General features: G+C 38.9%; 1 protein-coding gene across 7 annotated transcripts in view; it reads left to right on the top strand.

The window, feature by feature from the left end:
• LOC102692022 (voltage-dependent R-type calcium channel subunit alpha-1E) overlaps positions 1 to 18,098 on the top strand; it is a 177,999-nt gene extending 159,901 nt beyond the window's left edge. For 4 of the 7 annotated variants that reach the window (XM_069194329.1, XM_069194328.1, XM_069194330.1 and 1 more), the window contains exons 37-45: positions 5,223 to 5,328; positions 6,087 to 6,194; positions 6,892 to 6,992; positions 7,164 to 7,270; positions 7,768 to 7,879; positions 10,696 to 10,824; positions 12,235 to 12,382; positions 13,700 to 13,881; positions 14,493 to 18,098. In XM_069194329.1, the coding sequence (XP_069050430.1) occupies positions 5,223 to 5,328; positions 6,087 to 6,194; positions 6,892 to 6,992; positions 7,164 to 7,270; positions 7,768 to 7,879; positions 10,696 to 10,824; positions 12,235 to 12,382; positions 13,700 to 13,881; positions 14,493 to 14,996 (1,497 nt within the window). In that variant the 3' untranslated portion in view covers positions 14,997 to 18,098. The remainder of the gene's footprint in view (positions 1 to 5,222; positions 5,329 to 6,086; positions 6,195 to 6,891; positions 6,993 to 7,163; positions 7,271 to 7,767; positions 7,880 to 10,695; positions 10,825 to 12,234; positions 12,383 to 13,699; positions 13,882 to 14,492) is intronic. The other 3 variants (XM_069194332.1, XM_069194331.1, XM_069194334.1) reach the window with 2 other exon arrangements.
• Positions 18,099 to 18,438: the final 340 nt, after the last annotated feature.

The raw sequence follows: 18,438 nt of genomic DNA on the forward strand, positions 1-18,438 counted from the left end.
TGCAGCTCTGGGATGCTGGTCTAAATTTCAGGATTCTGTCTGTGTGGAGTTTGTATTTTCTTTCTTGGGTTTTTGCCAGATGCTCTGGTTTCCTCCCACAGTACAGTCAGTACCAGTCCAGCCTGGTAGATTAATTGGCTTCTGGGAAAATTTGTGTTGGTGTGTATCTATGTATGCTCTGCAATGGACTGGTATCCAGTCCAGAGTGTTTCCTGCTTTGCTCCCATTGCTTGCTGGGATAGGCTCCAGCTCTCCTATGACCCTCTATTGGATAAAGCTGTTAGAAAATAGATTTAAGATAAAATTCTCTTCCAAACATTGTTAATTCTGGAGAAAAATTAGTAAAAAAAACATGACTGTTTTGCTGCAGAGCCATCAAAAAATATTGTTTTCTGAATTGTATGTCAGATGAATAGAAGTGTCCTGTAACATGGGGCAACAGAGTGCCCAGGTGAAGCTACAGGTTGCCACTATGTTCTTCATTCCTTTGCATGTGCATGCTGACCTCTACTTCCACAACTGTCCCTATTTCTCACTCCTTTTGTCTTAAAAATGTGAAGTGTTTGCATGGACAGATAGATGGGCAAGGGTCTCCGGCATGCAGGTTGTGTCCCATTTCTCTTTTTGGTCTTTGCTGAAAAGGCACTGGTTATGTGGTTGTAGGAATATACAGTACATCTGCAAGGAGTGTTTCCTTTAATGAAAAAAAAAAACAGAAATAGTAGCTGTAAGTGATGTTTTGCATGTCCAGAAAATGCTGCACAATAAAAAAGGGCAACTCTTGTGTGTCACTAAGATACAGTATCTTTTACCAGCTTACTTCATGCTTCTAATTAATGTCGATGTCCCAAATGTTTTTTCCTCATGATGTGATTAATTTTAAACGTTACAGTCTGTGATTCAGAAAGAACAGGACCCAAACACAACTTTTTAGATTCCGAACTTTAAAACCTTTACTTCCAAAGTAAAGTAATCCAAAGATCACTATCAGCCATTTATTTTAGGATATCTGATGATAGCCTTTCACAGAAACATATGTACCCATTAAAAATGTGGTTATAGGATGTGCCCCAGTTTATGTCCATTTGGTACAGTATCATTCATTTCCTAGTTTCTGTTCTTTTTACACCAAAACAACAAAAGTCTACCTCAGATCAAACAAAAAACAATGCCTTCTATTGAAGAATTTCAGCAAAATAATTTTCTTGCACTGTTTCTTGACAATGGTTTCCTTCTTATTACGGTTGCTCATTTAAGGATGTGATACAGGAACCTGAATTACCAGAAAAACAGTATTTTGCTGAAAAAAGATAAGGTCTTGGGCATAACAATATTACACAATCCACACATAAAAAATCACAATTTGCATGTAGAATGATCTGTTTTTTTGTGATTTAGGGAATAGACATCAATGATTATCTCTTGAGGCTCAGTTTTGGGGAGCACTTTCTTCTGGAACAAACTAAATTCAGACTGTGGAGCATCTCTTAATGCTGATCGGGACAGAAACGCCTATATTAAGCCTTAGGATGTACAGTTTATTAGTCAACAGTGGCATGCATGTCACTACTTGATCACTTGCTGGAACAATAGGATTCTGTCCGTTCTCCCCATAGCAAGGGGATCTTGAAATTTGTCCTGCCTGTGCTGGACATTGCATTTCAATAGTTAATGTCTAAAAAATGTTTCTATTATATTAACGAGAAATGCATGCTTAAATGTTTGTTAGAGTCATTTAACAATGACAGGATCCCTTTTAACTTTTTTTACTTAGTACACAGACATATTAGTATTGACTATACAGGTAATACATGAGTTGTAGCATTCTGCTGGCTAATGTAATGGGGAACTTCAGAGAAAAACCAAAATCAAAGTTAAATTATACCAAACTGTAGCTTATAACATACTGTATTAGTTTTGTCATGCCCTGTCATGCCCAGTGTTGTTCACAGCCCATAGCTGGTGTTTCCAGACAGACCCTTTAGCGTGTTTGAGCATTTGAGTTTTCACACATTAACCTGTTATGCCCTGGGCTGCTATTTGATATATTTGTTCATTTTTTTATTTTTAAGTATAAATTAACTGCTGGAGTCAATACCTTTCTTCAGCAGCTGGCTATAGACCATTCATTAACAAAAAAGTAGATTCTGTATTTTGAATTATCTTGTTTTTTTACACTATGAAAGATATAAAATGGCTTTTCTAGTGAATACTGTATATACAAGTAGAAAACAGTAGAAAACAATACTAGCAGGGCTTTTGTTAAAGCAGTCAGAAGAATATACAGTACATACAGTACTTTGAAAGTCTTTTATTCCGAGGGGTTGAATCAAACACACAGCATTTATCACACTCCAGCCTTTAATTTATATTATTTCAGTTAACAGGCAAAGGTAAATGTAAAACTCAGAAGAGAAACACAGTGCTCCATACTATCTGTAGGTATTCAGTGTCTTAATAGTGATCATCAATTGTCTGTAACTTTAAGAAAAGGACAAAAATCTGATTCTTCTTGGATCAATTATGTCTTCTCTGTTGAGCCCTTTTCCATATTGCAGTGAGAATGGAGTGCCTAGAGGATTTATTGAAAAATATGAGTTCCTTTGTCAGGTGCATGTGTTACTCTATTATTTACCACTATAAACTCCTCTTCAAAAGATATTTATCTCTGCAGGGTGCAGGAAATTATTCCCCTGTTTTCAGTAAGATTGACACATGGGCTCAATATATTGTGATGGCACTAGTCAATCAAATCTTTTGAGTAGACACTATGAAAATGAAACATTGGCAAGTGCAAGGTGATCCACATACAGTACATAGTAGCAATATACATCATGCTATCCATATCGCATGGGTGATTCTGCAGGAAGTTACGCATGAAAGGAATCTGAGTGATTATGTAGGCTTGTTCTGTCAGCATCAAGACAATGTAAAGAAGCAATTAAAAAGCAAAGAAAATGGTTGTGCATATTAAAAGAGTGTTGAATTAAAATCCAGTGAAATTGTGTTTAAAATTTACAATATACTAGAAAGCCTTTGATTAGAATAGTTTTTAGTTTTGGTGATCACACCACAAAAAATATATCATAGCCTGAGAAAGAGCTTAAAGAAGAGCATCAAGAATGATTCCTCTTCTATAGAGTTTGTCATAGATAGACAGGATAAGGGTGTTCAGTCTCTTCAGAGTAGAAAGAAAGGAGATTGAGAGACCTTTTTAATTCAGGTATTGTACTGTATATAGGATCCTAAGATCTTAGAAAAAGAATATATTTAACCCAGGGGACCAAACCCATGTAAATTCAGGTTTCGCAAGTAGTGAAGCAAAGACAAGATATCATGATTGAAAGCTAAAAGGAAATTAATTTTAAAGTCCAGAAGATATTTTTGATTCACCTCTACAAGGATATCAAATTAGCAAATGAGCCGAAGGCTTCCTCTTATTTGCAGCCTTTCTCATGTCCTAGTAGTTTCACTGCGTTCTCAGTACATCGTTAGGATGCCTGTGCCTACAGTGCTCCTCAGCTCTCGAAAAAGTGAGCAAATCAGAGATAAACAGAAGAACCTAATGCACAACCTATCCTGGAGATGAACACTGATGAAGGTCAATCTAGAAAGACCTCTGCTCCACAAGTCCATTTAATAAGCCACCCCCATTTATAGACCTACTGGAAGAGATAGAGGAAAATCACATAATGTAGAGTGCTTTGCTGGCAGGTTCTGGATACTGAAACGTCCACTACCTGAGACCAAACCTTTGTTTCTTTGAAAAACCAACCTTCCACACGTAATGTCAGTTCCCATTCTACCTGTCCAGCCGCAGTGTCTCTGTATCCCAAACATCCTGGTCTGAACCCACAACTGATACAAGACAATGTTCTCTCCGAATAGAGATGGGTCAGCTTTTTAGACTGTGTTTTAGATCTAGAAGCAGTGATGCCTTCCCTTACCAATAGGAAAGCTACCAGGCTCATCTCACGTGGGAAATCACCTGATATGTCATACAGTATTTGCAGAAATCAGTAGAGATTTTGGTGCATTTTACTTATAGTGGTTCTGCAGTCCCAATCTGAGTACATTCCGGATGGGATGTGATTTGCCTTCTTTAAATATTTGCTCAACCAATAAATATACAGTATGGACATATCAGGATGAGAATTTGTGGTTTTGGTAAATAATTTAAAAGTTCCTTTCTGAATACACATTATTGGAAAACAAATAATATTTAAATATTTGGAAAAAGTGAGTAAGTGTATTTAATAGGTGTAAATGTATACACAGTGGCTGTTAGAATTATTCTTCCCAATTGGACTTTTTCACATTTTATTGTTACAAGATGGAATCATAGTGTATTTATACCTAACCATGAAATACCTATGAAAACGCTGGCTCAAGTTCCTACAGTATATCTACATGGCAACAAGTCTCCCCTTTTGGTCTGGTAATTCATCAAGTGCTGTGATGACAAGATTTGGATGATTATTGATACCACCTTAGCCAACACTTGCCTCGTTACTCCTAGGTATTTAAACCCCGCTTTTTCAATGCCTTAAGCTTAGTCATCGTTTTTTTTTTCTCCTCCTTTCTTGGCATCCTTAACACTCACAGTATCTTCTTTTGAATCTCCTTTCTTTTTTTACTGCTGCTTTTAGATCGTTTGGATCTCCATGCATCGAACTTGCCCATTTGACAGATTTCACAGTATTTTTTTCCATTGATAAGACCCAAAACTCTATAATGTCAAAGTGAAAATAAAATTCTACAGATCCTCTTCCATTAATTATAAATATAAAAGAGGAAACACCTAAATAGACTCTAGAGCAACTAATTATGTGTAGAAGTCACTTAAGACTATAGCTTCAAGTAGCCTTGACTAAGGTTGTAATGTAATTTTAGAAATTACCATCACTTCCTGGAATAATGCCCATATTGAATTATGTTTCCAACATAAGGTTTAATTCAGAGTTATATGTCAGGCTGATCTCAAAAACATTGCTTGGCTTGGGTCCTTTTCTTTGCGTAATACAGACTGGGCGATGTGGCACAGGCTCTTCCTGCTTATTCAACCTCCATTACTGGTAGCATGGCAGGCTTTACGTATTGCCAGTAAAACAGTTGTTAGGCAGCCCAGTGTAACAGGCACTCTGCACCACTCTTGACTACTTGCAGGACCTATCTGTGACAAAACTGCTTCTGATCTCCTCTTTGTTGTGTGATCCTTGCAGAGGTTGGTGCTAATGAACATGCCTGTAGACGAAGACATGTCCGTGCACTTTACCTCCACTTTGATGGCGCTGATCCGGACAGCACTGGAGATCAAAATAGCAAGAGGTGAGACAAGCTGAGTCCCAAAGGTGACGACCTATTGAGCTGTCCATCATTCTCTGTTACTAGAGTAAAACCACATAAATTTAGGATTTCTATTTTACATACAGTAGCAGTTATCAGCCCAAAGCACTTTCACATACAATAGAAAGGGACACACTTTATCCCCAGCTGAACTGCAGAACTTACCTGGATGATATACAGCAGCTAGTAGCACCAGAAAACCCACGACACAGCACATCAGGTGGAGTGAGAAACTGCTTCACCAACTGAATTTAGCAGTAACCTCAGAGAGGCCAGTTTCTATAAGCCCAGAGAGAACGTTTTCCAATAAGGTACTCTCATGAATCATGTTCCGTACAATCTAAGTAGTCAGGACCTCTGATTAAGAACTCATCCAGAGGAGATCACCTTCTACAGCACAGTGTCCCTTATCATCATAATGGGTAATTCATTTGGAAATTCTGATCTATAAGGAGGAGCGCCACCTTCTATTCCACCAGCACCACTTACAGCAGAAACCTATTTTATCTTGGAGTTCTCCCATCCTACTACTGACCAGTCCTTGCCAGAGCCACAACTAGCAATTTTAAAATATCTGAGTGTATAATTAAAAAACCTCCTCCATACTATATTATACACTGACTCTTTTCTTGCTGGTGTTCGTATTATTCAACAACTTGAGATCTGCTAATCCTAATGAACATTGTGTGCACTGTGACTCCCTGGCCTCTGTCCCCTGTGCTCTTTCACCATGTCTCCAGGAGGAGAGGACAGACAGCAGCTGGACGCCGAGTTGCAGAAGGAGATTAATGTCATCTGGCCACATCTCTCCCAGAAATCATTGGACCTCCTAGTACCCATTCACAAAGGTGAGCTGCACATGAGTGTGATCATTTCCACACATTTTTAAATTTAAAATTTTTAGAGTTTTAAAATGAATGTTTTGCAACAAATCATAAGTATGATTTGAGAGACTTCTTTAAAATGTATGGCCTTATTGACTTTAGTGCACTTATTAGGGCCGATTGAATTCACATTCAGTCCTGTAAATAAAGTACAGATTGGCCTCTGTTTGGAAGGCAGTTTTGCAAAACAGCTGAACATTACCTTGACCATTCTTCTTCACCAACCTTCTCAGTGCTGTTGTGCTCTTTTATGTGAAATAAGTACATAGCTGCTTCAAAGTAAACTAAACAGACGTGAAACAATTTCACAGATCTGTGTAGGTGCTTTGAAAACAAAAAGAAGAAAACATCGGCACATCTGTCTAGGTGTTATATCACTAGCATGTAGGAGAGTCACAGGGAAAACAGACAAACCCCTACACAGGTCATTGCCACCAGCCAAGGAAAAATGTTCAAAACATTGCAAATGTCATAACATTGTTAAAAAATAAGTCTTCTTATAAGAAGACGATATTTGCCAATATTAATTAGTTATTTGTCTTTTAATTAAATCAGTAATCACTAAAATGAACATATGTGGGATTAATCCATTCAAATTCCTTTTAAAACATTGATTTAGTGTTTTGTAAGTGTGCCAATGTGTGTATCAAATATTTTACAGCTAGCGACATGACCATTGGGAAAATCTATGCTGCAATGATGATAATGGATTATTACAAGCAAAGCAAAGCTAAAAAGCAGAGGCAACAGCTTGAGGAGCAGGTACACAAGTCTCATTCTTGTTTCATTTTAAGGGCAATGTAAAAAGCCCTACAATGGCTGTAAATGTGTTCAGACTTTAGCTTAAACTGTGGTGCGCTTCTCCCAGGATTTGAGAGAAGGATTTAAACATCAAAAAGCACGATAGTGAAAGCCATGCAATTTTTCTTTCAGAAAAACGCTCCAATGTTTCAGCGAATGGATGCTTCATCCCTTCCACAGGAGATCCTGTCAAGCGCCAAAGCTCTGCCCTTTCTGCAGCAGAGTACAGGCTCAGGGCTGTAAGTGTACCCAGTTTGGTGAGGATGTATCGGCCCCTAGTGGTTACTTGTGAATGGTGCACCAAGACCTTTTCTGTCCTGATCATATTGTAAAATGTTTTCTTGTGTTTTTAGCTCTGTTTCTAGGACTGTTTTTAAGATTGATGTAACAACTTTAGACAGCAAAGAACAGAAAAGAGGATGAATTGTTTTTCCACCTTCAGACCCTCCTGAATTATATATTGAAATACAGAATTTATCTGACCCTCACTAAAATGCTGTCAAAACCACACAGTTCTAGTGTAGAATTGCTTGAACTTTGCCTGACAGACTCGCTGACATAGCTCGATATTGGAAAGTTAACTAGTACGTATATGGGTCTGTCTGAGTAACAATTCTAAAAAAAAATGTTTAATAAAATGGGCTGGAGCCTATCCCCTGAGTGAGAGCTGTGTCTGTGGATGAGTGTATCTGTGTTATCGGAAGGACCATAGACAGTGTGTGTGTATTCTCAACAGGACCAGAGGTGGATTTGTGGCTCTGAGCCCAATCTCCCCTCAGGAGATGTTTATTCATCCCAGATCTCCGGATATGGAGATGAAAGAAGACTTCCATGCACACCACTCTCTGGTAAGGAAGGAGAGACAGCCTGCAGAAAATTAAAATGAGTTTAGTATGGATTATTTATACGTAGCTGTGAATTCATCTCTTTCAATGAAATGATACAAAAAAATATTATAGAACCCTGTGCAGTAAGTATCACTCCTTAAAGAAAGAATGGAACAGGAACATCAGGCATATTGCTGTCCTCACTGGAACCTCCTGTGAATATGAGCTCTTTTCTGTGCAAAATGGGAAAATTCATTTTTGAGCTTCCTCAACAAATGTTGCTTCTTTCTAAAAGGTATATAAAAAATATTTGAAGGTATGATGGGCGTGTTCGAAAATCTCATAATCGGTTCATGCAGCACTATACTGTATGTAATCATCATCAAGAAACAGTTCCTGAAAATAAAGAAATGATTGAATGAGAGTTTTTGAGAGTTGGTACTGATAGCAACAAGTTGTTACTCTGACCTGGAATGACAGATTTAGGGGTGTCATTGGATTGCGTTTTTCTTTTTTTTTGTATTTTTCTAGATATGATCAAACTAATGCTTGTTGCAAAGCAATAAGAGATTAGAAGATTCTCTACCAGCCAGTGCCTGTCTTCCAATAAAGTACATTCCACTTAAAGTCCACATAAATCTTGTTGCCTTTATAGACTTCTGAAGAACTGAACATTAAGGATGTGTGGTTTTCAACCAACAAACAAGATTTCAATTATTTATGACATACAGCAGCTGCCCAGCTGGGAAATGTGCAGTGCAGTCCTAGTTTTTCGCTTGTCTCTCTCATTGCTGTTTATGTCATTTAATATGAGTGCATTTCTGCATTATTATGACAGTGCCAAATACAGATCGCAGTATACTGATGTTTGTCTTAAATTTATTTACCAAAACAAACAAATCTGGCAAATGGCTTCTCTTGGCCCTTGCAGACCCATTGTTTGACAACACTGTGTAAAAAAGAGGCACTGGTACTCATTTTCATCAGAATGTTCTTACTGTAACTTGTCCATATATGGTTGTCATAAATGTCATCAGTGGAAATCTCATTCAGTCATCTTTGTTTGATTTTATTCTGCATTCTACAGTACATACTGTATAACAAAAAATGCTCTAGGTCCCAGAAATATCAGAGCTATTGCAGCTCTCTACTCATCTCAGCCAGTGCTCTCCCCTAACTGTGCCAGCATTATTGTATCATTCCACTTCATCCAGATGTCAAGATTGCTTACTTTCTGTTCTGTTTCCTCAGGCATGGTTTGCCTTGAACATCTGTCTTGTCTTTCTTTGCCACCAAGCATAAGGTTTGTCCGTAGCAGTTTGCTAAGTAGTAGTAGTTTCTTTTTCTCCCTTTATGACAATGGTTAACATCAACCCAGGTTGTTCTTCACCTCCTACATTGTAACCCTGAACACTGAGCAGCAGCTGTTGATTATAATTTAGGCCTGGGAATATGTTACGTTTGAGCTTTTTGAAGCTTCTTGATTTCTAGTATTGGCCAGTCTTTTTTGGTGTGCTTTACTTTGGTCTGGGAAAGGATGATTAGCAGTAGCAGCAACAATAATAATAACCTTGCTATTTTATATAGCTTCTTTCATGGTACATCATCTCTCTCACCTGCAGTACTTATCTTTTCTGCCTAAGACTACTGTTTAGGACTTAACTGGAAGAAAAGTCTAATAAACACTTTAAAGGCTGCTTCATATTTTTACGTCTGTTCTTTTTAAGGTCTTATTGTTGGCTTGATGATCTTAGACCTTCAAGATCATAATCATCTCATTAGCCCAGTACATGCCTGACACTTTTTGTTTGCAGGAGGCCTCTTCTTTCTGCCTACATGAAACTTTTTGAATTTGCAATGGCTAGATAGTATATACATTTTAATCTGATCTGAGCCTTAATTTAGGTTTGTTGTGCAAAACGAAAGTATAAATGCCTTTCGCCACTGTTGATTTTTTTCAGTATTTCTTGAGGATTTCTGAGCTACACAGAAGCCTTTATTTTCCTCTTAAAGAAACGGGAAATACTGTATGTGTTTTGGCATGTGGTTTGAAACCTGGGAATCTCTTATACAGTCGTCCGTCTAGACCTTCTCTTCTTGGTGCATGCTGAAGTGCCGGTGCTTGCGTTCCCAGAAGTGATATCTGCAGGATTCTTTCGCTGGAGGGACAGGCCCACAAATTCTCTGGTCACTTTGGAGAATTTTGTTTCCTCCAAACACCTAGGTTGCCCCCTGTTTTCAGATTTCCGAGAGGTCTTCAGCATTGTGTGTCTCACAAACTATTCCCCCATGTCTGTGCACTTGAATGCGTACAGGACATGTTACTGTACATCTTCTCACTTAGAAATCCTTGAGTGCTGTGTTTTAGTTATTCTGCACTTTTCCATGGCTCTTGAAGAAATACACATATTGCCACACCTTCTTTGCACTTTTAATTATTGCCCATTTCCACTGCCTTCCTTGGGAGCTCTTCCCAGTAACAAGGATTCTTATTTTTTGGTCCATTTGCTTTCAGACAAAAGGAAACCTCTGTAATAATGGCGTGAATCTGAAGATTAACGTTGAACCTGGAAATATGCATCCTCACCTAGGCCGGTTTCCTTGCAACTGGGCACCAGTGCTCTCTTTTTTTCCCCCACAAAGGATGACAAACTCTCTTTCACCATGGATATCTGGTGAAAAAAATGGAAGTGGACTACGTCAGCATACTGCATTTTGCCTGTTTGTGGCTTTCTCTTTCAGAGCACCAGTGGTTACTTTTTTAGTAACCTGACACTGTGCCACAAAGTGTGTTTCAGAAACTGTTGTGTTTTCTCCCTCTTTCTTCTGATATGTAGGTGCCGGAGCGAAAAGAGTTTAATGGCCTGCTTTGCCCCACTAACAGGCAGTGTGTTCCCCTTGATGTCCCAGGGCGGGCAGTATCAATCCGAGCCTCCTCTTTGCCTCGGCTGGCAGTAGAAGCACAGGTACAACCTCTACATTCTCTTGACACTGTAGGTGTGGTGCCAGATGCTGTCTGGGAGGACCTCTTATTCTGTTTCCTGCGCGACCTGGATTAAAGGTGGAAGCAGATCAGTATAGTGAAGCAGGGCATTGTCCTGAAAGGGCACATTTCGCCTGTGTCTTCTTGAGGTGCTGCATGAACCGATTATTAGCATTGAGCTGCTTTTGCGGGTTGCAGTTTTTGGTGATGGCAGGAGTGATGGCAGATTAAACACACAAGTGGTAAGATTGGATATAAAAAATATATTTATGGTGTCATTGCTTGTGTGACAAGGGTGAAAATGGCACTTCAGCAGGGGTGAAAATGGGGTGAAAATGGCCAAAGTTTAGGCATTCTTGCATTCTGTGATTTAATATGAGCGTAACGGTACAATTATTATTTTTACAGGTGTAACAGAAGAGTGAAAAATAACAAATAGGGCATTTTTATACTTTATGTGAATCAGTGGGTGTTTTGTAAGGAGATTTTTAATAGTCCTTTGTTCATATTATTTCATATACTGACATTTCTAGTCCTTTCATTGACAGATAATTTCTTATAAAATATTTTAAATATTTTTTTTATTCTAATTTTTCTGTGGAATTGTGATCTGACCTGCTGTGTTAATGTTTTAACTGGACATTCACTGTATATATCTTTTACCCCACAATGGAAATCATTAATTTCAGAACCATTCAGTACATGCCTCAGTGTTGAAATCTGCAATCTTACCATCATTTTTTTCCACTGTTTCCAGAAGAGGACAATTCACCTGGGGCATTAGAAAATGGCTGCTACATGCCCTAGCTTTGTTCTTCGTGTCTTTGTAAAATGAACTGTTGGAATCCATCCTTAAAGTTTACCATTAAAAAACTTAGTATCAAACTGTAAAATTTATTTTACTATTCTACTGATATTTCCACTAAGAAAGTTACTGATGTATGTTTTATATATTGTATGAGCAGAATCCACTTTTCTCCATTATCAGTGAGTGGTTTGTTCCACTTGAAAATAGTTCATTGACCAAACTTCTCTTTTCAGGTGTAATGTGCTAGTTTCCAACTGAAACTTCAGTATTGTTTTTTCAGTCGTATTATAATAATGGTACTGTAACTCAGCTGAAACCTTTTATCCAAGGTATCCAAGGTAGAGAAACTAAGGAGTGAATCATACTTCCATGACTACTGCTGCACAGTCATTTATAATCACTCAGTTTAACATCTTACTCAAAGTACAGGCAGTCCACTTACGGCAGGGGGCCAGACGGTGAGTCAGAACAGAGGCTTTTGGGAGCCAGCCCTTTACCTCAACACCCGGACCAATTGACCTCAAAGTAGCTAGATCATTTCAAGTCTTTCTAACTGCTCTCTAATGGCGTTTCACATTAACTCAGGTCATGACGGACAGCAGCACAATGAAGCGTTCTTTTTCCACTATTGGGGACCAGCGTGTGAACGGACTGTGGTTGGATGAGTATTCCCTGGAAAGAGTCAGTCCTGACCGTCTGTACAGACCTCGACAGCGGAGCTACAGGGGTTCTGGTCAGTCGCACTTCAAGCATGATAATGACAGATAAGGAGTCCAGTTTTGCTTTTGGACAAACCATGGGCAAAAAGGTGCTTTATAAGTTAGAAGATTGATTGGTTTATTGGTCTATTGGTTGAGTGGTTGTTCGATTGTTTGGTTGATTGGCTGGTTGGTTGATTTGTGAATTGATGGATAGATAGAGGGATGGGTGGGCAGTTAGTTCACAACAAGCGCAAGCGTCAGGATCTAAAATTAAATTTTTCACATGCAGGATACGTATGTTCTCCTTGTGTTGGTACCTGCAAATTGCTTTCTAATAAAAGAAGTGAAATTATTATGTTTTTCTTAATTATTTGTCTTAAGAAAAGCAAAATACTGTATCTTTTCTCTTTTAATGCAATCTCTAAATAATATTTTAGTATTTTTATACAGAACATGCCACCTTCATAAGTTACTTATTACTCATTTTTCCAGCTTCGTGTTTGTCTTTTGCTTTGTCCTTGGTCCTTGTAAATCTTTCATTAATCATGTTAATTCATTAATCAATAAGGGAAAAGTATTAAAGGCGAATAACCTTTTCAATGAAAGTTTTTAGCTTCTTGATTGGCTGTTCCACTTACACACTGAGTAGAACTAAACTGCATTGCCGCATTGCCACAACCCTTTTTTATTCCGTTTAATCAGTTTATTAACCAGAACAAGTGATTAAATGAGCTTTTGTACCAGGCATTCACAAATGAATAAATAATATGCATTATTAATAAATAATAATATAGTGTGTCCAAAGCTGTATGGCCATGCCTTCTCAGCTATGCTTCTGTTCTTCAAGGATTTTAAGTGTTATTGTCTAAAATAATCTGTGGATTTTTAAAAGTCCTAAAAATTACATTTTAACCCTATGCCCTAAATTAACTTAAGATCTGATGTGGGATAAAACAAAAAGAATATGCAGGGATCTTTAAGCCCCTCTGTTGTGTGTTCTGTTGTCTTGTGGAGTATCTTCAGTATCTCCACTAAACGTACTGAGCTCTTTACTGCACTTTCAGGTCATAGAATTATCTACCTTTTGCAGCGGATTGAGCACACATGCTTCTGTCCCTTTCAGAAAAGCAAAACAATACATACAGTACCTTTACTTTTAAACCTATAAACTCCTCAGTTGCTGTTTTTAATCTTGTTTTCTACAGTCTCTTTATATGTTGTATGAAACAACACGTCCCTTGCCCCAGTTACCACGTGTTTCTCATCATTTGAAAAATTGCGTCCGAATATCTGCTTACAACCGCTTATTGGTTAAACCTTCTCCACAATCTGCTTTATTGGAACCTCAGGTTTAAAATCGGACCACCGGCAGCCAGGGGACAGGGAAAGGGGCCGATCCAAAGAGCGCAGACACCTGCTGTCCCCTGACGTGTCCCGCTGTAACTCTGAGGAGCGCAGCCAACACCATTCCCGGGAACGCAAGCATTCCAGGTCCCCCAGTGAGGGCAGGTCACACACGCCCCACAGACAGGTGGGCATCATGCGCCGTTCTGTCTGGAAGGCTTTGACTATAAAGTCCCATGTGTTTGTGCAGTGGGTGCATACAAGTGTTGAGAATTCTAAACGAACAGAAGCCTAAAGGAATTGGTCTCTACAGATTTGCAGGGCTGACACCCATCTTGCAGTGAGACAGGAACTCTGATCTTCCAATTCACAAATTATTCATTAAAGACACATAGAGTCCCACCTCCCATAATAGACAGAGGTTAGTTCCTATTAGGAGTCCACTGCCCGTGCGTGTTTTTTGTAATAAGGAAATTTACAAATTAGGGGAGATCATTCAGTCCATCTCTTTTGTTTGGTTGCTAATAAGTAAATGATGTGAGAATCCCATCCAGCCATTTTTTGAAAGATCCAATGGCATCAACTTCAACTACATGGCTGGACAGTTTGCTCCTGACACCTCCCACCTTTTGTGTAAAGAAGTGCTTCCTGTTCTCATTCCTAAATGCACTGCCTGTTAATTTCCATCTGTGTCCTGGGGTCCTTGCTTCATTTGTTTTTAATTCTGCAATAGTCCTTAGTGGGTTATTTTCTGTGGCTTTCTGTAACTTTGAAGCAAAGGCGTTTGTCTCTTCCCAGGGCACCAGCTCGGACAGTCCAGTCCCCTCCACATCGGAATCCAGCACGCCACGCGGCCGGCGTCAACTTCCCCAGACACCCTCTAGGCCACGGCCACACATCTCCTATTCGCCCCTGGTGCGCCGTGCCCACCCTTCCCCGCCAGGTGATGGGAGCAGCCCGCGGACCCAGGAGGCAGAGTGCGGGGACCAGGCCTGGGGAGAGGGGGCCACATCTGGGCAGGGTGGTAGCCACCGCTCCACCCCGCACCGCTACATCTCCGAGCCTTACCTGCCCCTGCACGAGGACTACAACAGCCCCGACTCTGCCGGCCTGGAGGAGACACTCACTTTCGAAGCCGCTGTGGCCACGAGCTTTGGACGCTCCAATACCATCAGCTCGGCGCCGCCACTGCGGCACAGCTGGCAGGTCCCCAACGGGCACTTCCGCAACCGCCTCTCTCAGTCCAGCTCGGTCGCTGGCTGCGAGCTGTTCAGCGACACAGACGAGGACGACCGCTGCTAGGTGGCAGGGAAACCATGAACGGACATTTGGGAAGAGACTTCCTGCCCAGCGGGGCTGTACCCTTACTTACATGTGTGTATGTGTGTGGGCGTGCGTAAGTGTGCCAAATTTAAAGAATAAGAAACAGGGAGGACTGGCATAAGCATGTGGGCAATGGTTTTGTTTTTTGTTCCTTTGCCTCCCCCCATGTACTCACTGAAAGGTGTCCTAAGTGCTACTTCAACAGTGTTCCTCCCTAAACAGTTTATGTCCTCTTCAGAGGTGGTTATTTCACTTTTCCCTCACTAGTATCTTCACTCCACTGCCTGGAGGCGATCTTTTAAAAAGTCTGTCACACTGGGGCTGCTTTGGCTTTGTGGATATTTATCCCCTCTCACGCATGGAATTGAATTCTTAAACACTAACGGGGAAGAAAACTCTCTCCATTGCAAAAACTCTGAGCTCACTCTAGAGCAGAAATATTATAGTGTGTAACATCAAAGGACACGTCAAAGAAATGAATCCTACAGTTGTTGTTTATGTGTGAGCATATCAGCAGAAGTTAATGTCACAGAACAATACGTTTATGAGCATCACCTTTTAGAATAAAGAAAACCAGAACTGCCAGATGCCATAGGCCAGACTCACAAGAGATTAGCTAAAAAAGTTCAGTCCACCTCAAAACCAATTAACTTTTCTGATTTTAGAGATATTAAGAAAAAAACAAATTTCGATTCCTGAAGTTAATTTTTTCCAAGTTTAAAATCTTAATAATAATCTGACCAGAGGGAGACTTTTTTATTAGTCTGATCTAACCACTCAGATCCCTAATTAATGTGTTAACGTTATGATACAACTGAAAGCAAACTCAGAGAAATCATGGCACCACAGTCAAATTGTGTGCAAATTGCTGGCATCCTTCAGTTCCTACTTACCTGTACTACTGTAAATGTGAGCCTACCTTTAGGTTTCCAGAGCTTATATCTACATGCAACATTATATTAAATGAGCTGCTTCCTGTTTTTCAATTTTGTTCAAAGCAGGTTGCCAATTAAAGATTTCTAGTCAGATGGCACTCGAGCAATTTTAAAAGATATTAATTTTCAACATCAACAAAGCTTTAGATCATTTGCTCTGCAAAACCTATTTCCTGGAAATACACTGAACTTATTTTCTACAAAATATTTTAGATAGTTATTTTATGTTCTGAGGTTTATTTGAGAAACAATTACATTTGATATTTTTTTGATGTTTTATACATTAATATTTGATATTAATGTATTCATTAATATTTGTGGCAATCATTTATGGCACAAGAAGAAAATATAATATATATATTTATATAATATATTATAAATACCTGAAAGTCTCCTAATCTCTCTTAACCAGCAGAAAATGTACTTGTACAGTATCTCAGTCCTTGAAGATCATGCAGTCATGTAACAGTCTCAGTGAATGATGACATTCTCTGTTTAGTGCAGTGCAGTACAGTGCAGCTTAGTGGAGATGTAGTGATTACAGTTTGCTCAGCAACAAAGATGAGGAAGAAGGCATCGCTGATTCTGTTAGACTAATAAACTTTAATATCAGGACAGCTGTAGTACTTTCAGTTAACAAAAAACTGCCTGTTCACATACTCCCCAAGGACTGGATTTCCAGAATCTTTGTGCTTGTATATTAATTGGTTTAATAATGTGCAGATTCTTCTGGTACGATCATATGATAAAACAAAATTGATTAGAACAAATCTATTTGATTTCTCCAAAGACAAGACTGTGTTTTTGTTACTGTTGGGAAGACCGGCTCACTCTGGGATTTTCAGCAGAAGGTAGCAGTCAATGGGTACATTAGCAGATAAAGCTGAAGACAATTAAGTTGAGAAATTGTCCCTGGTGATTCCTGTCAGGCCTCTGTCTTCACTGCAATTATGATTCTGCTCTTTAAATTCCACAGATTCTGGCATGGAAGAGTGAACACGTGATCTGGTAACTGCCAAACACAGACAAAAAGATGTGTGTCACCTTCACAGGAATTTTTCTGTAATGTATATAGTCAGACAAAAAGAGGAAATTTAGAGATTTGTGAAATTTCAAAAATGGTTTCAGAATTTCTAAAACACAAGGCAAAGTATTCTGTTGTTAGATTATTATTTTTAAAGGAGAGAATGATTTGTGTTCATAAGAAATTCTCTTCTCACAGTGTTTGATGACCAGAACTGTCCTTGGTGAATGTGCTTTTTTGACTGAAGAATGTCATTGTTCTTTAGTTTAAGGTGTTTTTTTCTTTCCACATTTGATCATTTTGACATTTTTGTATGTCATTTTTACATGTCATACATATACAGTATCTAAGTACATTCAAATCAGACATGGCTTTGCAGCAAAGCCTTTGGACACTCCCGTGTTGATGTGCTTGCGGCTCACTTCTGCTAACGCCTGCTGCTGACAGTTTGGATCACATTTAGGAAACTGGTGTGCAACAGAAAATAAGAGTTGTTTTGCTGCCCAGATTCCAGTAGATTTTAACAAAGCACCATATCATTCCATTAGCCCTTAAAAGGGACTGAAATTGAGAAACCTCTTAACTTTGATCCTTCCACAGCAAATTGATACAGCTGATTTGTGCTTGAGTAATCCTGAGGACAGAGTGAAGAATTCCAATTTGTAGAGCACATGTAAAACAAGACTTTGAAAATGTATTTAAATCTTTCCTCCTTGCTCTTCATAGAATCTTATTAAAGCAAAGCAACAACTGATTTAACTCCCCACTTTAAGTCTAAGAGGGACTGTACTCCACTTCCCTGTTCTGCAATTTGAACGAGTAATAAAACCTCTGTGCTTGTAATTCTTCCTCTCCTGTTGAAGGAAGATAACTGGCACTGGGAATGATCATATCATCCAATGATTAAAACTAATTAAATTATGCAAATATAAGCTTTATTGAACTGAACAATACAGGAATGAGTAAAAGATTTTGAACATTAACATACTGTACCTCACACATACAGTAGGTGTTTGTAATTGGCCAATTTTCACATTACATTCCCAGTATTTCAATGCATCTTAATCAAGTTAAAGAAGTATTGTGTGGCAAACAGTAATAATAACTGAAAAATATTGTTCTGCATAGATATATGTATGTATGCAGTTCATACATACTGCAAGTCTTCGATATCCAAAAAATCAACTGGGGCTATTCTCATAGCCACAATGTGTTTAAAAAACTAACTGATCCTTGAGAATCACTAATTCTCATAATAGTTATTGTTTCAATAAATGCAATGAAGTCAGTATTGACCACTCAGTCACAGAATCTGCATAGCAACATTCAGTTTGGTGAAAGTTTCTGTAAAGACTTGAAACCCAAACTCTAAAGCACTGACTATAAAGCAATATCTTTGATTACCAAGTACTGTTTTGAGGCTCTTTAATGTGGTTTCACAAAATGCCCAAGATTAAGATAT

The sequence above is a fragment of the Lepisosteus oculatus genome, chromosome 9 (assembly GCF_040954835.1).
Source record: "Lepisosteus oculatus isolate fLepOcu1 chromosome 9, fLepOcu1.hap2, whole genome shotgun sequence".
NCBI lineage: Eukaryota > Metazoa > Chordata > Actinopteri > Semionotiformes > Lepisosteidae > Lepisosteus > Lepisosteus oculatus.